The sequence below is a fragment of the Lissotriton helveticus genome, chromosome 4_2, assembly GCF_964261635.1.
Source record: "Lissotriton helveticus chromosome 4_2, aLisHel1.1, whole genome shotgun sequence".
In the NCBI taxonomy this organism is placed as follows: domain Eukaryota; kingdom Metazoa; phylum Chordata; class Amphibia; order Caudata; family Salamandridae; genus Lissotriton; species Lissotriton helveticus.
In genome coordinates this window covers 40,736,093-40,761,801 of record NC_136064.1, presented here as the reverse complement: position 1 = coordinate 40,761,801, position 25,709 = coordinate 40,736,093, and the positions used below count along the sequence as shown (strand labels likewise).

The window sequence follows — 25,709 nt, the reverse complement described above, 5'->3', positions numbered from 1 at the left end:
CTCAAGGACCTGATGTAATTGTTTAATATTTCTTAGCCACCACGGTGTAATGTCCAATTGTTTTATTTCTATTCCTTAGGTCTGTTGTTTCATTTTAACGAAGGAAAATGTATTACAATCTTTTATGATTGGTGTTATTTCAATATGTTTCTTCTATTTCCTTTATTATATACCCTTATCCCCTATTTAGTTTAGGTTAGAAATTATATAGATCATTGCTATTCGAAGCAGGCTTAGAATGTTTATGCAGTAACTATGACACTATACTGTGCGCTGTGCCTGTAAAGATGGAAAAAGTATTACTCTTTGTTAGAAATTGGATTTCGGGTCGGCTAGGGCTTGCGCCTAAACCAGGCAGAAACCACCACTCCAGTCAGGGCAAGGGAGTTTACACGCTGAAGATAACCCCTGCTCACCTCCTTGGTAGCTTGGCACAAGCAGTCAGGCTTATCCCAGAGGCAATGTGTAAGCGTTTGCACAACACACACACAGGAGCAACATACTAGGCACACCACAAAAGGAACCCCACTGGCACTAGGCACTATTTACAGGGGATTATATACACGACAGGGCCAATCGGGCCACTGTCAGAAAATAGTAGATGTAGAACACAACCAGTAACTACTGGCAAACACTGTACTCAGAATTATATCCTACAACATAAATCATAGTATGCAATCAACATAACATTAGGCGTAAAATATATTATGCGCCAACCTCATAAGCCTAAACATATTAGACCATGAACTCCTAATCATAAATCACATTCGGCATAAATCACAGTGGAGAATAACCTCATAAACAAACACAGTATGCAAAATCTCATAATCCTAAATCAGATTAGAGGCATAAAGCATGGTGCATACATCACAGTACATAAATCACATTTCCTGCACATCACATAAATCACATTAGGGCGTGGCGCCCTATCAACCCAACAGTCCCCCTGGCCAACTGGCCTTCTCAGAGTGCTCAAATGCCCTATGTCTATAATATCAGGGCTTGGGCTGCCAATGCAGCAACATAAAAAAAACGCAATTGCGCAGACCTAAACCTTGTAGCTCTCACTAATTGCTGTACAGCTGGGAAATCAAATGTAGACATGGGCACTCACTGGGCCCTCTGGATGGGTCCCCATTGGGACTCTCTAAAACAAATATGGGCAAAACGTTGCAGCTGCCTGCGCTGGTGCGGAGCAGCTGGGGACAAGGAAATCAGCCCTGGCTCCACTGTGTCACCTGAGCCCCTCTCTGGGACTCTCTAACACAATGCAGCCAATCATTGCAGCTGCCCGCGCTGGTGCGGCGCAGCTGTGATAAGGTAAAGAGGCACATGCACGACTGGGCCCTCAGGGCCTCCACTGGGGCTCGCTCAATCAAACTACCCCCATTGTTGCAACTGCCCTCTAGCAGGCGGGGCAGCTGTAAATCTGGCCACACAGAAGAGGCACAGGCACTGTGCTTTGATCTCGCTCCCCCAGCCTTCCTCACTCACTGGGCTCTCTGTTGGGGGTAGGTAAAGCCCTCTGGACTCCCTCGGTGAAGCACACGTGGGGCTCTCCCTCCGCCATGGGATCCCCGCTGTCCCGCTATAGCCCTTCTCCTCTTTTCCGGCGGGCTCCTGGCAGCCGGAGGAATACGCGGGGCTCTCTCTTCACTACGAGGCTCTCTCTTCACTACGAGAACCCAGCTGAACAGTGCCAGCATTTCCTTCACGCTAAGCTTCCCTCTGCTCACGGGAGCCCCGCCTGGCCACAGACTTTCTCTCGGCTGCGCTGCCATTGGCAGCCCCAGCAGCATCTTCCTGTTCTGTGCCCCGCCCGGAGTCGGGCAAGGCCGCCTGGCGTCCAGGTCGGGCCGGCGGCAGTGACTCTAAATAGGAGAACGGGGTGGGCTTCTGCTAAAACAAACAACGCCGGATGGGCACCCACATCCCAAATAAATCCTCAATGCGGGGAGGGCACCCGCTATTTTAAATGTATATAAAGCGGGGTGGGCTTCCACTTGGTATGAAAAGCATGTAGGGTGGGCACCCGCTCCACGGCATCACAGGGGAATCCCTACAATGGGGATTCCCTTTAAAAAGGCTGCAGCTCAGCGCTGTGCAACCCACGCTCTCATCCTTCTTGAGCCCCTGTCACTCAAAAGCCAGACATACAATTCACATCAGGCAGGCAGACACATAGCACACAGAAATGCCAATTTCTACAAGTGGTATTTATAAAATGGGTATAATAAATCTGCATACACCATTGCGCAGCATTTATCATGACGATTCCAAATATACTAAACTTGACCACGCTGCTCCTCCCATATCAGGAATTACCACTGAAACACTAATCAGGGAATCCCCAATGCATTCCTACGGGAGGTCAGCCCCACAGTAGTGAGAAACCAAAATGGCTGTGTGTCACTACCAGGACATGTCACACACTTAAGGTACATGTCCTATCTTTTACTAACAATGCATCCTGCCCATAGGGCTAGCTAGGGCCTACCTTAGGGGTGACTGATATGCAGAAAAAGGGGAGTCACAGACATGTGACTACAGAAAGACCCTAGTGCAGACTATGGTGATAAGTAAAATTGATTATTGCAATGGACTCCTGATACAAGCCAACGAGAGCGCCATAAATCGCCTCCAGGTAGTCCAAAACACAGCGGCAAGACTGGTTTTGAATGCCCCCCCCAGAACCCCTTCCAAGCCTCTGCTGCGAGAACTTCACTGGCTGCCAATACGGCAACGCATCAAATTTAAAATCTGTTGCATGGTTCACAAATGCCTGTTCGGGAAAGCCCCCAATTATCTGACTCAAAAGTTGCCCCTTTACAAACCTGACAGAGCACTACGGTCAAGCAATCAATTGCTGATAAAAGCTCCTCTGGTAAAAAAAACCAGACAAGGTGGCAGAGCCTTCTCTCTGGTAGGGCCCAATCTTTGGAACAACCTCCCACCCGACCTAAGACAAACCTCTAACCATTCTTCCTTCAGAAAAAAATTAAAAACATGCTTATTCCTGGAAGAATAAATAATCAACTGTCAGCTGATAACCACAACCTCTGGTAACACCTGCCAAGCCACCTTGCGAGCAAAGCGCGGAGATACCCCGTAAGGGGTCGATTCTTGCGCTATATAAGAATATAAAATAAAAAATAAATAAAATGGCACACACTTTAGGTGCCACATCACAGCGGCAGTAGCACTGCGCACACAGGCCCTGCAGTGGATGAGGTCTGAGATAGGTTTGCAAGGCTACTTTGGTGGGTGGCGCAATCAGTGCTGCAAGACCACCAGTAGCATTTAATTTACCAGCCCTGGGTATATGGGATACCACTTTACAAGGGACTGATAGGTAAATTAAATATGCCAAACAGGTGTAGACCAATCTTACCAAATGTAACACAGAGAGCGCAATCAATCAACACATTTGTCACTTTACACCTTACACTACAGATGTGGCTTTGGCGAGGGATGTTGAGGATGTGGCGTGCAGAGTCGTTCTGTTTGCGTTGCAGTCGTTTCTGGAGTTTGGCCGAGGCTTCAGCGTAGAGGGCGTTTTCGTAGTCCAGCCTGCTGCTGACCAGGGCCTGGGTGACCGTTCTTCTTGTTTCGGTGGGGATCCACCTGTAGATCTTGCGAAGCATACGTAGGGTGTTGAAGCAAGAAGACGAGGCGGCATTGACCGGCTTGGTCATGGAGAGTGTCGAGTCAAGGATGAACCCCAGGTTGCGTGTGTGGTCGGTGGGTGTCGGTGCTGCTCCCAGTGTGGTTGGCCACCAGAAGTCGTCCCAGGCTGACGGGGTGGAGCCGAGGATGAGGACCTCCGTCTTGTCCGAGTTCAGTTTCATTCGGCTCTTCTTCATCCACTTGGCGACGACCTTCATTCCTTCGTGGAGGTAGGCTTTGGCGGTAAGGGGGTACTTGGTGAGGGAGAAAATCAGCTGGGTGTCATCGGTGTAGGAGATGATGTTGAGGTCGTGCAGTCAGGCGACGTTGTTGAACAGTGTTGGGCTGAGGGATGATCCTTGGGGTGCACCGCAGATGATCTCAGAGGCTTGGGAACTGAATGGGGGAGGCAGATGCTCTGAGTTCTGCTGGAGAGGAAGGATGTGGTCCATTCCAGAGCTTTGTCTCGGATCCCTGCGTTGTGGAGGCGTGTGCATATGGTGTGGTGGCAGACCGTGTCGAAGACGGCTGAGAGTTCCAGGAGGATGAGGGCAGCGGTTTCACCATTGTCCAGCAGACTCCTGATGTCATCGGTGGCGGCGATGAGGGCAGTTTCCGTACTGTGGATGCTGCAGAACCCGGACTGGGATGAGTCCAGGATGTAGTTCTCCTTGAGGTAGCGGGTTAGTTGTCTGTTGACGATCTTCTCGATGACCTTCGCCAGGAACAGGAGCAGGGAGATGGGGCGGAAGTTCTTGATGTCTCTCGGATCCGCCTTGGCTTTCTTGAGTAAGGCATTGATCTGTGCATGCTTCCAGCTCTCCGGGAAGGTCATGGTCTCAAAGGAGATGTTGATGACTTTGCAAGCATGGGGTGCGATGGTGGCGCTAGCTTTGTTGAATATGTGGTGGGTGCACGGGTCTGACGGAGAGCCGGAATGGATGGTGTTCATAATTTTGATGGTGTCATCGTCGTTCATGTTGGTCCAGGTGAGCATGGGGTCGATGCGAATGGTGGACAGGGAGTCCGAGGTGTCGTTGGCTGTCAAGGCGGTCTGGATTTTAAAGCTGTCATGGATGTCTGCGATCTTGCTGTGGAAGAAGGTGGCAAGGGAGTCGCACAGGTCTTGCGATGGTGGGAAGTTGTTGGCGTTGGAGCTGGGGTTGGAGAGTTTCTTCACGATGTTGAAGAGCTCTTTGCTGTTGTGTGCGTTGTTGTCAAGGCGGTTCTTGAAGGAGACCCTTTTGTCGGTTCTGATGAGGAGATGGTGTCTGCAGATGGCATTCTTGTGGGCCTCATGGCTGTCCGGTGTCTGTTTGCGGTGCCATTTCTTCTCTAGTTTCCAGCAGGTTTGCTTGGAGGCCTGGAGGTCTGCGGTGAACCAGCTGGCTTTCTTGTTGGTGTGTCTGTTGGAGGGTTTCTTGATCAGGGCGAGAGTATTGGTGCAGTCGTTAATCCATCGCCCCAGGTCGCGGGCGGCTGTGTCAGTAGGGTCGGCGGGTGGGCTCCGGGCGAGAGTGGTGTTAAGCTGGACATCGGTGACTTTGCTCCAGCTGCGGCGGGGGATCTGTTGAGTGTGGTGGTGTGTGGTAGGTTTCCGGAAGGTGAAGTGGATGCAGTGATGGTCGGTCCAGTGGAGTTCGGTGGTGTGACTGAAAGAGATGTGGGAGCTTGCGGAGAAGATGGGGTAGAGCGTGTGGCTGGTGGAGTGGGTGGGCGATGTGACGAGCTGTCTGGCTCCGAGGTTGGCGAGGTTGTCGATCAGGGTGGTGGAGTTGGTGTTGTTGGTGTTCTTGAGGTGGAAGTTTAGGTCTCCGAGTAGGATGTAGTTCGTGGAGCCCATGGCGTGCATGCTGATGAAGTCGGCGATGGAGTCACTGAACTGAGGCCGGGGTACGGGGGGTCTGTAGATGAGCGTTCCTCTGAGGGTGGTGTTGGGGTCCGTGTGGAACTGAAAGGGCAGGTGTTCGACAGTGCTGAGGGTGTAGTCGGTGCTGGTTGAGACACTTTACACTGGACAACAGGGCTAAAGTGCCCAGAGGCCTAAAACCACCAACACCATGTCAGAGAAAAGGCTAGGAAAAAGGCAAAATGTTTAGGGATGACCCTGCAACAAGTGCCAAGTCCAACACTCTTCATGTTTCAGTATCGCATTTTAGTAAAACTTATGTGATTCTTGCTATATTACTTCGTCTTCTTGCACTGTTGTTACCTTTTTTTGTCACAATGGGTTAAAGATAACTAAAAGCACATTTATATAATCAGAATACCCCCCAGCCCTGCCGATTTTCACCAAGTTCTGAGCTGTTGCTGCTCAACCAATGAGCAGACTTGACCCAGACATCTCTTTTCCTCGCAGCAAAACTCTATTATGCCCACAAATGCCTCGCCAACAATATTCAAGTACCTGAAAGTGTCACAGGGAGTAAGCCATATTGTGACCATTAAGTAGCACCATTCCAAACTCAAAGATATTAAGCGCATCTTGCTAGTTGCAAGTGATTTATTGTTTTGTAAAAATTATTGTTCCCCCTAAAAAAACAAATAAAAACATGGCCTCAATTCTATAGTCAGCTTCTGCCACGTAGAAACACTTTTGGTGTGTAGTTCTATACATTTAAAATGCCTTTATCTTTTTTCCTGCACATGTGCCTGTGTATTCAATTTCAGACCTGTGATGCGTAGATGCAGTTCATCACTTTGCTCCCTTGTCTTTGCAGGAATCCGGTTCTGCGCTTCACAATAGTAGGTCCCAGGATGAGATGTTTGAAAGTTATTGATGAGGAGCGAAACTCCTCCCGACTGAAAGAGTCTGCGACTTCCCGGTGCCAGGTCCCTCTTGTACCATCTATAAGTAATCGGAGGTGAGCCTTCCGCAGAGCATGTGAGGTTCACTCTGGCTCCTTCAGGAACTTCAAGAAAGGATCCTTCAGGCTGGATCAAAGGCTTAGTCACTGCAAATAGAACGCAAAAAACAATGGAGTTAGGGTAGAAACATGGGTTTCGGTATTTTCGGCAGTTACCGACCGGTATATGGGTGACAGGTATGTAGGGGGCATTATTTTAACGAATCGGTAAAATTACCGATTCGGTAATTTTACCGATTCGGTAAAATAAATAATCGGTAAATTTACCGATTCTGAGGCACCGAGATGTAGGTGGAACTCTTCAGAGTCCCAGAGGCCTTACAGAATCGGTATTTTACCATCAAATCCAATTTGATGGTAAAATACCGATTCCGGTGTGCATGCACATGTGTACATGCACACCTATGCCATGTGACAGGCAGACCTGCCCTTAGGGCATGTATGCCTGCCACATGGCCCCCGTGCCTGTTTTGGGTGTGCCAGAGGGTGTCAAAGTGACACCCCCTGCACCCTTGTGCAAATCAGTAAATACCGAATCGGTAATGCCCATTCATTCCTATGGGCTTCAGGAATGAATGGGCATTTTACCGAATCGGTAAATACCAAATTCTTCAGAATCGGTATTCCAGCACATCTGGAATACCTACATATCCACCCCTTAGATTTACCGATTTTTAATTACCGAATCGGTAAAATTCGGTAATTAAAAATCGGCAAATCTATTTTACCTACATCTGGGCCTAGATATGTCTAAATTAAGCTGGCACTTTTTAAAAATGGGTCTCATTAAGCTAACCAGCTGCAACATGTCTAGAAAAAGGGGGTTCCATAAACCAGTTGTTTTCTGCCCCCCTTTTGCACTAGGCAGCATATAATATGGGATAGCAACTGCAGCTGCCTATGCACTTCCATAAGCACAGAGGTATGATGATATCAATGTAGGGTTGGGGTACGAAAAGGGGGGCTGCCACCCACCCTGGTGTGAAGGGACAGGCAACTGGGCATACAGGAGTCTAAATCTCCCTGTTTCTCTTTACTGGGATCAAGCAGTGTAATCTCCCCCCCCCCCCTCCACTGTCAGCAAGCAATAGTACAGTATGGGATGCTGGGGACATGGCATTTGAGGGAAGACATGGGTTTTTCGTACCATCATCCTTAGCCACACCCCGAATATGAAACACACTGATTCATTTTGGGGCTAGTCAAGCTGGTAGGAAGGTACATAGGGCTTCTGAGCTCCTGAAAAGGGCACAGCTATGGTGACCCACCACTGCTCGAGCAGGGCATGTGACACGCCCCAAATGTGGTGGAGGGGCAGAAGCGATGGGAAGTTTTGCAGGAGGCCTTCTGTGCACCCTTACCAGTGTTAACCGAATAATGATGAGCATTCACATAAAAGAGGCAATGTTTCACCCAGCCAAAAGGGTCACCAAAGAATCGCCGGAACAACTTGACGGTCACCCCAATGCTATTAGACAGGACACCCTTCAGCAGACAGAGTATACAATAGCGACATGGCATGAAATGTTTCCAATAAATAGCGGTTGTGAGGAAGTCACTTGAAAAGGTGGGGACTTCTCCAAGGGCATTTGGGTCCCACTCATTCTGTAGTGGGGTGGCCAACACTGCAGCAGACCTAGGATTGGGATCAGACCAAATCAAAGGAGAGGGCAAAGAGATCTGGCATCTAGCAGCTGAGGTTGGTTTAAATCGGATGCAGAATTGCTACAAGAAAAAGGTTTTTTGGGGCCAAAACAATAACAATTCATGTGAGCCATCTCGTGAGATGGATACATATCACCTACCATGTTTAGACAGACAGGGGACATGACCAGTGAAAGGTTGGCACGTTTAATCCTGAGCTTATTTTACTTCATTGGTAGCCCACTGGCTCCGACTTTGTGCAAATAGCGATGGTAATGTGAAGTAGTACTCCAGTGCCGTAATACCGTACACATAGTGGCATACAAGGAACTGTAGGAGAATCAGGGCGGACAGTGGCAAGACAGCAGAATAACCTAGCCGAGCTCAGGGTACACCTGACAGGGGCAGAGATGGACAGAAAAGGTTTTTTGTGGCCAAACCAATAACAATTCATGTGAGTCATCCTGTGAGATGGATACATGTCACCTACCATGTTTCGGCAGGCAGGGGACATGATCAGTGATAGGTTGGCACGCTTAATCCGTGGCTCATTTTTACTTCACTAAATTGGATTAAATCAGATTCAGAATTGCTAAATGAAAAAGGTTGTTTGAGAGCAAAACAATAACAATCCATGTGAGTCATCTCGTGAGATGGATTCATGTCATCTACCATGTTTAGGAAGGCAGGGGACATGACTAGTGATAGGTTCACACGTTTAATCCTGCGCTCATTTTACTTCATCGGTAGCCCACAGGCTCCCCCTTTGTGAAAATAGCAGTGGTAATGTGAAGTTGTACTCCAGGGCGGTAATACCGTACACATAGTGGCATACAAGAAACTCTAGGAGAATCAGGGCGGACAGGCATCAGAATAACCTAGCCGAGCGCAGGGTACACCTGGCAGGGGCAGGGATGGACAGTTTCTCACGCAACTTTGTAGGGATCTCAGAGCAGATGGGTTTCTCTTGAACGAGAATGGGAAGAGAGAGCAGGATGGCGCTCCCTCTGATCGTTGTACCGTAGGTAGCCTGGTGGCAGAAACCCAGGAAAGAAACACAAAAGAAAGAAAAATTAACAAAGGTAGATGGAAGGCTCAGACAGTGTGCTTGGGATACCTCTTGGCAAGGGCACTGAGGGAGCTAACAACGGCACGCAACCCCAGGCAGAGTAGATGTGATGCTCCCACAGGGCCCTTGGGTTGCCTCACTGCAGGGTTACTGAGGGAGCTAAATGACAGCACACAGCCACAGGCAGAGTAGATGAAATGCTCACACAGGGTCCTTGGGAAGCCAAACGCAGGGGGCCTTGGAGAGCAGGCAGGTGGCGAACAAAGGGTCCAGGGTAAGCGGAACGGCACTTGCAGCCCGGGCAGGTCCTGACAGATGCCCACCACGGGGTAACTGTGCGCCGTACACATTTAAATAATAATATTAATAACTGCCTGCAACATATTTCCATCACATTTAATCCTCTTCAATAAAAGTGACCAACTTTGTTTCACCATTTTATCTTAGCCAACTCCTGCTTTTGTGTGCCCATGTGTTGAACAACTAAAATTTCTTCATTTCTGCAATCATTCAAAGCAATTTGGCTGAGCGTCCACGCATATTTTATGAATGTAACAAAACTTAAGGTAACAAATGTATAATTCCTCTGATTTAGCAACTTAGGAACAAATGCATCAAAAATCCATTTTGAATTCCTTAAATGGCGAATTCTTGGTAATTGCTCTTTAAGCAGGGGCAGTTCCTCCATGGGGTGGAGGAGCCCTGTCCCCTCTGCTATCAGTGCAGCAAGTATGAAAAATGAAATGGTAATGAAGAGATTTAATTACAGTTTCATTTTTCATTGCAGCCAAGCCAAGTGGCAGAACTGGGCGTGGCTAGCTGCTAATTGGCAGCAGGGAGCATTGAAAGTGTTGCTCCTGTTTAATCAGCGCAAGTCACTTTGGCTGGCGGTCTTGCCACAGCCAGCCTCAAATGCGAATTTTAAACTTCTCCACTCAGCTGTCGTAGAAAGCTGGGTGGTGAGCATGCTAAGGACCCCAGTGCCTGCAGGAGCATCAATGCAGCCAGCTCAAACCTATCCTGGCGCTGCTCGCGTGCTGCTAACATTAGCAGCATGAGATCAGTGTCTGGATTCGTCGAGGGGAGGACTGGCGCTGACTGTATTCCAGAAGAAATATGGAGCGGAGGACAAGTGGGTAAGTACATTTTTTTATATGTTTATTATTTCAGGGCAGGGACTTTGAAGCACGCTACTGTGCCTTGCCATAAAGCGGGGCAGTAAACTTCAGCGTCTTTAATGTTTTGAGTCGGAGGAATGGACGGCTAAGAGACATGTTTAACATACAATGATCCGGCACTCCATTCAGTGATTAGAACATATAACAATATTTTCCCTACAGTACTTGTTCATATTCTGTTCCTTTACCATGCATTTCTTTCAATAAAATTTTTTTTTTTGAACTTAAAAAAGAACATATAACAATACATCAGTTTTCAAAAGAACAGAAAAAGCAGGTCATGGTAGGTCTTCTTTATTCAAAAAAAATATTATTTTCTTCTTTCTTATGAAACGAACAAAGTAGACAAACACGAGGTAGCCAAAGCATTTCGTCCTTACAGGACTACTTCAGGGCTACAAACAAATACATACAAACAATTTTCACTGTTTTGACATTATGTACAACACATCTTATATACAATATATACATCAATACAAAACTATTCATTAAAAATACAATATTTAGAAACGTTTTTTCTTCTGAAAGTAAAAGATTCGGCTCTACACAACCACATGAAAAATATACATTGCATTCATTCATTTATACACGAATCATTTTTTCTTACTATAACAAAGATTGGTATGAGCCACAAGAGACCTAATCGGTATATATATATTTAAAAAAATTATTTTTTAAACAGACCTGCCAATTCTAAAAATACATTATGCTTTTGATTTAGAGTATGAAAGAAGAAGGGAAAAGAGAAAGAAAGAGGGTCAAAGAACAAGCAACAACAAATACTAAATGAAGTTTCATTCACATCAAATTCCCAGGGCTTCATTAAAAGAAACCTTTTAGTTAGCACAGTTCCAAACCCCAGTGTTCAATCAGCCATAACATGTAATACCCTAGGGAGAGGTTTCACTTGGCACCAGTCCTTAAAATGCCTAACTGCAAATACTTCTATCTGGTGGACTACAAGAAGAAGCTTACCGAATACGGTTCCTCTAGTGCGTCCCTTTCAATCATTACCAACGGAAGAGTCCACAAGAAAAAGAAAACAGTAAATATATTTACGTTTTCAATAGTAACTTATAATACAAAAGTCAATCATATAACATTTTGTCAATATTTATTTTTGATTAGCAGAGCATACTTGTGAAAGGGCCAAATATAGAGAGATGTACATACCTCAATAAAGTATTTCTGAAGCTTTGCACATAATATTGATCATTCCAGAGGTCACTGTCGTCAGTTAAAATCAATTGGCAAAATTCTACAAGATAACCAAGTCGGGACCATTTAAAATCAGTGACTCCCACAGTATATAACAGTCCATTAATTACCCAGTTAAAAACTCGATGTCAAGAAATCTAGAAAGGCACAGTCACCCGAATCAGACCCGGTAGCTTCAAAGACACTATTATGTTAAAAAAAGGAGAGATACATACAGGTATCTCAGTATTCCCCCAATAACAATTATACAAATGCAAGCAGAGCCCTGCCCCAGCTCCCACAACTTACTTCGAGTCCAGCGCCCTGGTAGTGAAGCAGTCCAACGTCACAGTGGCATTTTACTTGCTGAAGACATGTGGGAAAAGCGGCATTTAAATAACCCGCCCAAGCTCACATCTGTGAGCAATTTCATTTGGCGTGCGCCGTAGATCACTGTAGTGACTGAGATACTGGTTTTAATTGGCGTGGTTATGACCATTGCCCACCACCATCTCAGTATATGATGTAGTCTCGACTCTTACTCGACCTATTTGCAGAGCTTACCGATAGGCTTTGACAACTTTATGCTGTCTTATACACAATTTTTGCTCTTTTTCGGGCCTAGAGGCCTATGCTCAAGCAGAGCCATATTCTTTCCCCGACCCCATCTTGCTGAGCTCCTCTAGGTGAAGGGTAATGTTTTATGTTTGAGGTGTTATTCTCTAGCAGTGAACCAGCACGGACCGGTTCTTATCGGTGGAATGTGCTCTCTTCGCGCAGGAGACACAACAAACGCTTGGCCAGCTGCTGTTGTGTGCCTGGTACTGTTGTAAATGAATCTCGGACCCTAGTATACATTTCCAGATTCATGCCCTTATATAGGTATACTTTATCATTCCCTTATATAGGCATAGAAATCATTACCATATTTGGCCTAAACCATACAGCCCAAATACGGCATGGATACTTCCACTAAGCTCCAAGAATTAACAACTTTTCCTTGGAAAAACCCGCCTTCAGCAGCCCGGGACTTCCCCCTGCTTGAATATTAAATTCTCCTGGAACTCCCAGCGTTTTCCGTGAAATGAGCCTTAGAGTGATGTTATTAAGTCCAAACATGCGTCAAACTCAGCACCTTCAAAGTATAAATATGCCTTGATTTGCCTAAACAAACACACGGTGGTTTGGAGCAGATCGACTATCTACTTGCCCGACGCCCTGCAGCAGCAAGTGCCGAAGGAAGCCGACCCTCCAGCAGACGCACTGCGAGACTCTGTCATTTCTCCTGCCGAGAAATCCAGCTCCAGTGTTTCCAGGCTACCCTTGCGGGTATCTGGGAAATCGAGTCCCGAGAACGAGATACAAGACATCTTTCATTCTAGAACAAAGGTATGGAGCTGATTAGACCTCTAAGAGAATTATTGGAATCCGATTCCTGGCAGAGAACTCCTAGACTTAAACTCCTCCTCTTATACTCCCTCCCTCTTACCAGACTTAGGTTAGTTACACCGGGGTAGGCGTATTCTAGAAGCACCAGTTGAGTATTTTAGTCATCCTTTTATCACTGTATGTATTTTATGTATTTTATACATTTTATGCACTTTATGGCTTAGAAACCATATCATGCTTTTACAGTACTACTTTATAATACTGTTCGTATTATATGCATTATACTTCATAGTAAGCCTTACTATTGTAGCAGTTCATTTTCAATGCTTGAGAAAGAAGACTGTTCAATAAATACCTTTTTATTGAAAACGTCCGTCTCTCTATTTCTCTTGCATCTCTGGTGAAACTAAGCATGCACGATTGACTGAGCGAAAGAGTTATCTATTGTTTCCGCAACTCTAGAGATTTGATTTCTTATTCTTGGGAAACAAAGCTGTCATGTTTTATGCGTTGTCAGAAACTAATCCCTTCTTGTTTATTCGAGAAAGTTTCTAGTGACCTCTGAGCTAGCTGGCACTCACATAGCCGGTAGAGACGTAGTAGACCTCAGTCCTACGTCTAAGCTACAGGATATATTATTCCGATGCACAGAGCCTATTGGGAATATAGGAACTACACTACAGTACGAGGCGGTACAGGAATCCTGTGATAACGGTAGGGGGGTTCTTCTTGAAGCTTCGAGAAAGGGTTAGATTCTATATTAGTGAAAGCAGGTCCAAGCGAGAGGAGATGGATTTATTGGCCTGTGAGACAACAGTCTGGCGGCTTTGATGGTCTGACGAACTTCACGGTGCAGACGTGCAGTCGTGTTTGTGGAGCAGAGAGTCTTGGCCTTACCAGAGAGGGACAGAGAGAGAGAGTTGAACCCTTCTTCAAGACACAGATGAACACCATTATGGTGAGATGTTCCATGTATATGTAATACTATCTAATTTTGCCTTTCATTTTCAGGATTTATGTGTATATGCGTGTTGATGTTTAACTATTATTTCTTTCTTGCCACCACTATTATTATATAATAAAGACCCTTGGAATGTGAATTTGGTTCTTATTCTTTGTAAAGGAAGGTCGGGCCCCTCTTTTACCAAGTGCTTACAGAGGGATGGGCTATTTTCCTTCTAACGAGTAGGGAAATCGGCTCCTGAGCAAGAATGCTAAAAGTATAAGTAGATCAACCCAACATAGCATATGTGGTATGTACTGATTTTTCACCGAAAGGTGTTGCTCGTGCAGATACGCGTTGTTCGTCGGGAGACGTTACTGATTTTCGCACCAGGGAGCGTTGCTCGCGTAGATTTGCGTTGTTTGTCGTAAGGCGTTGCTGATTCACACCAGGGCGTGTTGCCTGTGCAGATGCGTGTTGTTCGTCGGGAGACGTTGCTGATTTTCGCACCAGGGTGTGTTGCTCGCGTATATTTGCGTTGTTCATCGGGAGACATTGCTGATTTTCGCACCCGGGTGCGTTGCTCGCGTAGATTCGCGTTGTTCGTCGGGAGACGTTGCTGATTTTGCACCAGGGTGTGTTGCTCGCATAGATTTGCGTTGTTCGTCGGGAGACGTTGCTATACATACCCTCAGAGCTATGATTTCTTTCATCTCTAGTAGTTAGTTCCTCAGGTGAGTATTCTGAAGTGAGGTGTCTTAAAAAGAGTATGAGAAGAGACCTGGATAATCAACTGAATCACCCGAAGAAGCGGAAAAATCAGTCATTACAATCACCCCTATAGTGGCCGCCATCTTATAGTGGAGTGCTTCAGTGGTAGTAACCTCTCACTCGGCCACCATTATATGAAACATGCTCAACACAAAAAGTCCCTATGAACAGCTCACATGTATTTCAATTTCACGCTGATCGAAATTGCTCACAGCTGTGAGCTTGGGCGGGTTATTTAAACGCTGCTTTTCCCACATGTCTTCAGCAAGCAAAATGCCAATGTGACATTGGACCGCTTCGCTACCAGGGTGCTGGACTCGAAGTAAGTTGTGGGAGCTGGGGCAGGGCTCTGCTCTGCATTTGTATAATTGTTATTGGGGGAATACTGAAATACGTGTATGTATCTTTCCTTTTTTTAACATAATAGTATGTCTTTGAAGCTACCGGGTCTGATTCGGGTGACTGTGCCTTTCTAGGTTTCTTGACATGGAGTTTTTAACCGGGTAATTACTGGTCTGTTTTATACTGTGGGAGTCACTGATTTTAAATGGTCCCGACATGGTTACCTTGTAGAATTTTGCCAATTGATTTTAAATTGGCGGTCTATTCTTTACAGTCTTGTGAGCCCCTTTTGAGAGTTACTAGTGTATTGGTTCTTACAAAAGGCTTTAGGCCCATCAATTTCTCACAAGTTGTTTGTTTATTAGGGCGCTTGCCATTACTTTTTCATAAAATACTGTTTCCAATAAGGGACTATAAATATGGGCTTCATAATGATAAGTGTATTGAGCAAATCCTTTGATATTTTTAGGGTTGAAACATACCAATATAGCACCGCGATCTCTCGACGACAGTGACCTCTGGAATAATCATTATTATGTGCAAAGCTTCAGAAATACTTTATTGACTTATGTACATCTCTCTATGTTTGGCCCTTTCACAAGTATGCTCTGCTAATCAAAAATAAATATTGACAAAATGTTATATGATTGATTTTTGTCTTACAGGTTACTATTGAAAACGTAAATATAGTTACCGTTTTCTTTTTCTTGTGGACTTCTCTGTTGTTAATGATTGAAAGGGACGCACTAGAGGAACCGTATTCGGTAAGCTTCTTCTTGTAGTCCACCATATAGAAGTATTTGCAGTTAGGCATTTTAAGGACTGGTGCCAAGTGAAACCTCTCCCTAGGGTATTACATGTTATGGCTGATTGAACACAGGTATTTGGAACTGTACTAACTAAAAGGATTCTTTTAATGATTCCCTGGGAATTTGATGTGAATGACACTTAATTTAGTATTTGTTGTTCCTTGTTTTTTGACCCTCTTTCTCATTTCCCTTCTTCTTTCATACTCTTAATCAAAAGCATAATGTATATTTAGAATTAGCAGGTCCGTTTAAAAAATACATTTTTTAAATATATATTCCGATTAGGTCTCTTGTGGCTCATACCAATCTTTTTTATAGTAATAAAAATTGATTTGTGTATAAATAAATGAGTGTAATGTATATTTCTCATGTGGTTGTGTAGAGCCGAATCTTTTACTTTTAGAAGAAAAAACGTTTCTAAATATTGTATTTTAAATGTATAGTTTTGTATTAATGTATATATTGTATATAGGATGTGTTGCACATAATGTCAAAACAGTGAAAATTGTTTGTATGTATTTGATTGTAGCCCTGAAGAAGTCCTGTAAGGACGAAACACGTTGGCTACCTCGTGTTTGGCTACTTCGTTCGTTTCATAAGAAATAAGAAAATAATATTTTTTTGAATAAAGAAGACCTACCATGACCTGCTTTTTCTGTTCTTTTGAAAACTGATGTATTGTTATATGTTCTAATCACTGAATGGAGTGCCAGATCATTGTATGTTAAATTGGTGCTTTGTGGAGTGTTTCATAGGAGACCGAAGGGTATTGCGTCTCAGGTCCTAGGCACCCAAACCCATTACCTGATCTCACTAAGGAGTTAGGTGCGGTCACCATTGCCCCATACCCTGTGTGTATATGCTAAAGGCTAATGGACATGTGTTAACTTTACGCAGGGCTTTAAGTGGGATGAAAAAACTGAGGGGTCTCTCAAAGGGGTGTCCCCAATGTAATTAAGGGTGTGGCTTAAAACATGTAAGCTAAAAATATGTGCTTAACATAGTGTGTCACCCAAATTGTAGTTTGCTATTTCTGTCATTGCATCCAGATATGATACAACAAGTAACATCCTACCTACAAAAAGTCAGGACTATTTGCTTTGTCAATGGTTGTTGGTTGCCTAAGATAAATAAGCAGTAACTATCGCGTGCATATAATATTGAACAAGCTTCCACTTAAAGCCCTGGTGACACCATGACAATGTTGCTGCTCCTGAGTTTCAAAAAGAAAAGGGAAATCCAGAGAGAAAATGACTCTCTTTAACCCCTTCCGTGCTCCCGTCGGCCGTTGGCCGTCGCAAGCGCTACCTCGCTGGTGCTGCGAATGGCCAACGGCCGATGCGGCCTCGCCCACTTCGTGGAAAGCCCGCATGCGGCGAACTAACCGCCGCGGTAAACGGGTTAAAGGATTTCCCTTCCCCTACAACTAGTGAGAAGTAGGCAGTGTGAGCATGCGTACATTGATATGCCTGCTGTCACTGCAGTCCTGAAAAAAACAGACCGCCTGTGCCAGGGCACAAAACAGAGCCCAATAGAGACCTGTTTCGAGTTCTCTTTTAAACAAGCATTGGCATAGCCAATAGATCTCACCATTGGGACCTTATAAGTGTTTCGACAGAGGTTAAATCTGGTAGTCTCTCTGAGACATAGGCATCACATGTGACTGACTGCCCAAGACTTACTGACCTTTCAGGAGCCTGATAAAAACTAGAGGCCCCACCAGTCAGAGAAAACACAGTCACAGAGACAGGACAAGCACAGAAACAGCAAATAGATTAAAACTGAGACAGGAAGAACACAGACACAGAGAAGACACTAACACTAAGACAGGGAAAACAAAGACAGGGAATAGGATGCCACTGAGACAGGAAGAGCACGGATACAGGGAATGCACTGAAGCTGAGACAGGGAAAATAAAAAAAGACAAAAGGAATACAGTGACATTGAGACAGGGAACACAGACACAGAACATGCACATACTCTGAGACAGGGAGAACACAGCCACAAGGAATATACTTATACTGAGATAGGGAACAGAAAGACATAGGAATATACTGATGCTGAGACAGACAACCCACAGACACAGGGAATACACTAACACTGAGACAGGGAAAACACACAGGGACCACATTGACACTGGCTCATGGGGGACAATGAGACTGGGTCACCGAATTCAGTGACACATGGAATAGAACTACACTGGCACTGAGACAGAGAATACAAAGACACATGGAGATCACTGATACTGAAACAGGGAGTAAAGTGACGCTGGGGCAGTGAATACAGTGACACAGGAAATAGGAAAGCACTGGCACTGGAGTACAGAATACATTCACACAAAGAAGAAACTAACACTGAGTTAGGCAATACGCAGAGACAGGGAATAAACCGTCCCAGGGAATAGATTGACACTGGGACAGCCAAGACAGGGGACACCAAGTCAAGTTACAAATTGAATGTGAAGTACACTGTAATGGACATGAAATATATTGACACTGAGACAGGGGGTACACTGACACGGGGAAAACAGTGAGGCAGGGAATGCAGTGGAATACAGAGGGACAAGGAAACCAATGACCATGAGAGATGGATACACAGAGACAAGGAGAACACTTACACTGAGACAGGGTAGATAATGAGGCAGAAGACACATTGACACTGACACAGGGACTACGAGATAGAGAATACACTGACACTGAGTCAGGAAATATAGTGGCACTGAGACAAGGAATACACTGAGACAGGGAATGCAGACAATGGCAATTGGAATACACCGACTTGAGAAGGGGAATAAACTGACACTGAGACAGGGAATAAAGGGACAAAGAGAGGGAACACGCCAACACAGAGACAGGAGACATATCACAACTAAGACCAGGAATACATTGATACTGGGGCAGTGAAAACACTTGCACTGAAAGAGGAAATAAACGGCGAAAGGGAATACAATGGGGCAGAGAAGACAGTGACACTGAGAGATGAACTACACTGACACAGAGGCAGGATAAACAATGACACCAAGACAGTGAATACAATGACACAGAATACACTGAAGCGGGGAATATAGTGACATTTACAGGATACCCTGTGACTGGCAAAACAGTGACGTAGACTACACCAAAACTGGGAATGCAATGCCATTAACAGAATACACTGAGACGGCGAATACGATGACAAAGTGACAAAGGGCCCACTGAGGCTGAGACTGGGAACACACCTCTATAGGGAATACAGTGACACAGAATTCACTGAGATTGGGAACATAGTGACACTTACAGGAGGATGTACGACATTACAACGCATGCTTTTACATCGCATGCTTTTACAACGCGAGTTTTACAACGCATACCATTACAACGCATAGTGCTTTGGGGCGCTGGATAATGAATTATTTAATTTACTATTCCAACTACAGTCCCCGTGGATAGTAGGGAAGGTGTTGGATAGTAAATTAAATATATTCCCTGTCCTAGAGCGCCCCCCCCAGCGCAATGCGTTGTAATGGTTTGCGTTGTAAAAGCTGCGATGTAAAAGCACTGCATGGTAAAAGTTGCGTTGTATGTGATGTTCCCCCTTACAGGATACACTGAGACTGGGAATAGAGTGACGTAGAATACAACAAAACCTGGAATGCACTGCCACTTACAGAATACACTGAGACGGGGAATACATTGCACTGTGACAGAGAGTACACTGACGCCGAGACTGGGAACACAATGCTATAAGGAAGACAATGACACATACAGGGAACACAGTGAGTCAGGCTATGTACCGATACAGGGTATATACATAGGGAATAAAATCCCTCATAGACTGGAATGACTCCGACATTGGTAGAAGGAATACTCCGGCACCGAGGTAAGGACTACATCAAGACATTAAATTAAGATACTGAGATTTGGAAGTACATTGACACTGAGACAAGGATCTCACTGACACTGAGACAGAAGGACACGCAGACACTGGGCACACAAACATATCTGAAGAGGGAGAGGAATACATAAGGAGAGGGAATACACTGATACTTGGACAAACAGGTAACCTGGGTCAGGGTATACACTGTCAGGAACACAGGAGATGCAATGAGCTAGGAAAGAGAACACACTGCTGCTGGTCAGACAAAGCTGTACACTGAAATGTCACTATACGCCTGAAACAGGCAGGGACATCACAGTAATGTGGTCATGGAGAGCAGGACATGGCAACTGAAACCCACCAGCACTGGGATAAAGCACACTGATTTGCACACTGCAACTGAAACACAAGAACAACACAGATGTGAGGAAACACTTCAATGACAAATGCCGGTACACAGCCTCCTCTAATGGAGCTGGGGGCGGGGTGCTGAAATATTTAAGCATGGGCGGCAAATCCGTTACGCCCGCGGATTTTTCGGATTTTTGGTGAATACGCAATCCGTGTATTTTACGTATTTTCCCAAAAATCCAAAAAAATCCGCGGATGTAACGGGTTCAAAAGTTTAACCCCCACCCACGCATATAATGGCGCCAGCAAGCTGCCAGCGCCGTTGTAAAATAGTTACAAAGTTAGCTTGCACAGGAACCACTAGATAAAACGAAGCAGGTGCTGCTTTATTTTATCTAAGTGCTTCCTGTGCAAGTTAACTTTGTAACTATTTTACAACGGCGCTGGCAGCTTGCTGGCGCCATTGTAAATAGTGACTCCTGCGCCCTTCGGCGCGATTGTATAGTAACACACACATGGTCGCTGTAGACAACTCTCTGGCACTTTAGGCAGCTGTAGTGTAGTAAAAGCACTATACATTTACCCAACGAGGAAGCACTTACAGATATCAATAAAGCATGTGCCCTAGTTGAAGCTTAAATTCAGTGACTCATTCATCAGCCCAGAAACAATTGTGAGCGTCGTGGAGGCAGGGCAGGTGTGGGAAGCCCCGTCCGTTTGGCCATGAGTAGGCACATTGTGTTCGCACGGGTTTCTGCACGTTCGCGAGCGTTTTGTACAATAAAACCCTCGCGAACTTGCAGAAACCTGTGCGAACACGCAAAAAAAAAATACGCTAGGATCCGCGGATTTTGCGTATTGTCGCAATCCGCAAATCCGCAAATACGCAGATCCGCGGATTGCCAATCCGCAAAATCCGCCCATGCTTAGAAATATTTTGAAAGGATTTTTTAAAATTACCCGTGGGCGGTTGTCGAGGGATCCGTGTGTTATGTCTGAAAGAAATACCAGAGAGTTCACCGCCAGTGCCCGGTATTGCAGCGTGTTAGACCTGACATCATTGGCGTGAGTCTCCCTTCCATTTTTGATGGATTGCCTCCTCTGTTTTGATATGTTTTTGCTGGATTTATGCTTTGGGCACTGTGCCACTGCTAATAAATGCCACAGTTCAAGTGTTCCCAACGTTAAATTGATGTACTAATTGGATGCCATGATTGGGTCATTCGATTTATCTGTTAGCCCCTAGTATAGTGCACCATTTGTGCCCAGGGCTTGTAAGTCAAATGCTGCTGGTGGGCTTGCAGCACTGGTTGTGCCACCCACAACAGCAGCTTGTAAAGTGTGTCTCAGGCCTGCCATTGCAAGGCCTATGTGCAGTCTAGCACTGCCATGTCGACTTGGCCAAGTGCACCCACGTGCCAGTCCCTAAACCTTCCCGTTGCTTCATATTAGACACCCCTATGGTAGGCCCAAGGGCAGGGTGCATTGTAAGTATAAGGTAAGACATGCCCTGATGTGTGTAGCATGTCCTAATAGTGAATTACAGCCATTTTCGTTTTTCACTATTGAAGGCTAACTGTTCTCCATAGGCCAGAATGGGCAGTTAGATTATTACATTCTTTTAATCCTAACTGACTCAGGAAACATGGTAGAAATTCTAATTTAGTATACCTGAACTCGTAATATTAAAATACATCTTTTAGTAAAGTTGATTTTAATATTCTGTGTTTGAAAATACCACTTTTAGAAAGTAGGTATTTTCTTGCCTAACTGTCCAGGCCTGCCTCTGCTAGGTTGTGTATTCCTTGTCTGGGTTTGTGAGTGACAGGGCTGGGGGATTCCAGGAGACAGGCTGGGGCAGCCCGGTGGTGAATAGAGAGATCTGCATCTAGATGGGAGGGAGGAGCTGCACCTGGGATCTGAATAGGGCTGGGCCTTCCCTCTACAATGCTGATTCCACCCCCTGAGGCTTGTCTGATGTCTCTGCCTTGCACTGTGAAAGGAGAGAAGGAATCTTGTCAACAAAGTGGTCCAGAGCTGTATCTTTCCTCCCCTGTGCTGGCTCTACCTCCTGTGGGGCGGCTGATGTCTCTGCCCTGCACAGTGAAAGGAAGAGGAGAGTCCTGTAAACAAAGTGCTCAGGAACTGGTTTGGACTAGGCAGAGGGCTCTCTGCCTTCAGAGAACAAAGGATTTTGGGGTATAAATATTGGGACTCTGATCCCAAGAAATGTAATTACTTCTGGAACAAAACCTTTCTGCCAAGGAGAAGGACCAAGGAAGCTGCAGGAGTTTGGACTGCCCCTCTGCCAGTGTGCTATTTGCTGGGTTGGCCTGCAGTGGTTGCTTTATTGCCAAGGGAAAGGAGAAGGAACTTTTTAAGGACTTCCATTCGTCTACAGAATATTCTACAAGTGCTTGAACTGTGCTTGCCTCCTGCTGAAGTCTCAGGGACAAAAGACTTCACCTCCAGCTCCCTCCTGAATTTCCTTGCTGGGAATTCTGACTCCAGACACTTGCGTGCCGCTCGGAGCTGAAAGCGCGACGCATCGAGAAGAAGCGTGTCGCCGCCTCAGCTGAAATCATTGCAACGCCGGAGAATCGAGCCTATGCCGCATCTCCCTGGAAGCGTGCGTTCATCGAAGCTGTCTGCTGTTGCATCACCGGAGAAGCGTGACGCCATCGTGAGAGTCGCATCGCCTCACTGGAGAAGCATGTCGCAGGGCCTGTCGCGGCTCCAAAGTACAGAGTCATCGCAAGGCTGCCAGGGAGTCATCGCATCGTCATCGCATCGCCGCATCAAGGGCGCCATCTTCTTGCATCAAACCAGGATTATCACATCGCATCAAGGAGCCATCTTGCGCACCACAACGGGCTCGCAGGCTGAGAATCTACGCATCACCTCTGCACCGGAAGGATAACGACACATCCCCTACTCTGCGCAAGCATTGAGGCAGGACGCAACCTTTTCCCCGGATCACGGAACCGACGCATCTCCCCTATTGCGAGCCTTTTGTTCACTTTGCGTTACGCATCCAGGTACTTTGTTGAGAACTTTGTCACATTTATCATCAACTTGAACTAAGCAACTTTAATCATCTTTAAGTCAACTTTAAGTGTAGTATTGTGGATTTTTGTCATTTGTGGTCTTGTGTTAAGTCTCTATAAAGAATAATAATTTTTTATAAAACCTGTGTTGTGTCCATCTGTAGTGTTTTCACTGTATTACTGTGTATATTCACAAATGCTTAACACACTGCCTCTGAGATAAGCCTGTCTGCTCGTGCCAAGCTACCAAGGGGGTGAGCAGGGGTTATTAAGGAGTGTAATCACCTTATCCTGACTTAGAAGTAAGGGTCCCTATTTGAACAAAGGTGAATACCATTGCCAACTAGAGACCCCCATATCTAACACAGCTGACCAGCAGGTGTGGAGCTGTGGAAACCTGGGAGGGCGTGTTCTAGAAAGCAGTGCCTATGAGAGCCAGCTCCCTCCACTTTTCCTGAGTGCTACGCAGCGGGTGGGACGCCTCAACCGGCCTGAGGAAGAGTGTCTGATGGCACCAAGATATGGCGGAGCCAGCAGGAACAAGACACCAAAGCACAGTGGAGGAGCGGGCACCGGCGCACAGCCAAGAGAGGAAGCACGCCCTGCCTGCGCCATCAGTACTCACCAGATTTAACCAGGCAGGTCATGGCTGAATGGGACAAGTGTGGAGAAGGCAACCGGCCGATGGAGGACTGCTGGAACCCACACGGCCGGTGCCTGACCAAAGTGAGGAAGCAGCACCCCATCCACTGGAGTGCCTGGTACAGCGGAGGCAGCAGGAGTTGGGCACTACAGCAGGGCAAACGAACGGCCGCTGGTGCGCGGTCTAGAAAGGATACGAGCAAGGCCATGCTCCGCCTCGACACAGGCACAAGGATTTAAAGGGGCAGGTTGCTGGGACGAGTGCTGAGAAGACAATTGGCCGATGGAGGACTGCTCGAATCCACGTGGCTTTGTACACGCCAATATTATTTACATTTTTTTTAAATACTGACCATACTTTTGGTTACCTTCATAAATTACCCAAATTGCAACAAAGCACTGGCACACTCAGTTGGCCCATTTGTGAGGTTAAAGCAACACGGGTCTAAATATATTTCCAGTAAAAATACATCAATCGTACAAGCTGGGTGCCCTGTTAGTGATATACGGAGTCGGAGTCCCATCAAAAAGAAAACAGTTGTCTAAGTTTGCATCGGGTGAGCGCTTTCTGGTCACAACACTCTAATAAGGGTGTTCAGAAAGTGCCGTATTGCTGAAGAAAGTGATACAAAAGGGGTTGATGGACGGAGCGTTTGAGCAAATCAAACACTCACCCCCAGTCAACTGATCCGGGTTTAATCCATCACTATTGTTTAGCTCACTCCGCCACCCCAGTTCAGACATGACCATATGCAAATCAGTCTGACCCTGTGCCTCATGGATAACAGTCCAGCCCGAACTGCCAAAGCCATGTCTTCCCTGGACCGGAAACAAGTATCCTGGGACTGGCTTCTGGCATTTCAGCCATCATCAGCAAGGCTAGCTTGAATCCAGTGGCAAAGTGAGTAAGGGACTCACGTCTGTGCATACCCTGCCAACTTAGGGCGAACAAAGCGATACAAAAGGGGATGATGGACGGAGCATTTGAGCAAATCAAAAACTCACCCCCAGTCAACAGATCTGGGTTTAATCCATCACCATTCTTTAGCTCACTCCGCCACCCCAGTTCAGACATGGCCATATGCAAATCAGTCTGACCCTGTGCCTCATGGGAACAGTCCAGCTCGAACTGCCAAAGCCATGTCTTCCCTGGACCGGAAACAAGCTTCCTGGGACCTCCCCCTTCCAACGTCACCGCCCGGCAGCTACTCCCACTACCGACCGCAGCTGCATGGGTGGGCACACAGATGGAAGGACAGAATGAATGGTGAAAGACTGAATGATGGATGAAAGTATGATTACACATTGTAAGCCCCATTAGCTTAAGCAACATTTCCTATACATTGACTTTCCCATTTATAAGAGTGATTGTCTCTATATAATATATGTGTGTTGTAACGCACTCCAAAACTCTCCCCCACATACTTGGGATGAGTAGCATGTGGTATCCTCCATTCCTACATTGAATGTAGAACACTGGGTGTGGGGATGTTCCACAGGGAATCGGTTGACTCAGGCTTGCATAGACGACGTTTCCTTTTATTCTTCTCTCAAGAATAAAGATACTAAATACCTCCGCGAGTCCTGGCTCTTCAATTTAGGAGATTACTTCAGTGGCGACGAGGATGGGAATGGGATGGGATGGGATGGGAAGTTCTTAGTCATCTACCTCCCATTATTGCAGACAATTCAAGTGATGACGAGGGCGACGTTTATGAGAATGCCATAATGTAGCTTGACAAACAGTATATTAAAATGGTCAATGAAGTTGTAGCTCGACATACATTTTTAAGTAGGCTACAATTACCTAACGAACCTGTCGATACCTTTGTGAAAGACTTAAGAATTTTGGCGGCAAAATGTAATTATCAAGATTTTCATGATCAAATGGTAAGAGATCAATTGGTGCACAATGTTGCAGATGCAAAGTTACAAGAGA

General features: G+C 45.8%; 1 protein-coding gene across 1 annotated transcript in view; it reads right to left on the bottom strand.

Annotated features, from left to right (window-relative positions):
• The window catches only part of LOC144751952 (Fc receptor-like protein 5), a 98,422-nt gene that overhangs the window by 8,072 nt on the left and 64,641 nt on the right, over nucleotides 1–25,709 (bottom strand). Inside the window, exon 5 of the mRNA XM_078639915.1 lies at nucleotides 6,339–6,620. Coding sequence (XP_078496041.1) covers nucleotides 6,339–6,620 — 282 coding nt within the window. The remainder of the gene's footprint in view (nucleotides 1–6,338; nucleotides 6,621–25,709) is intronic.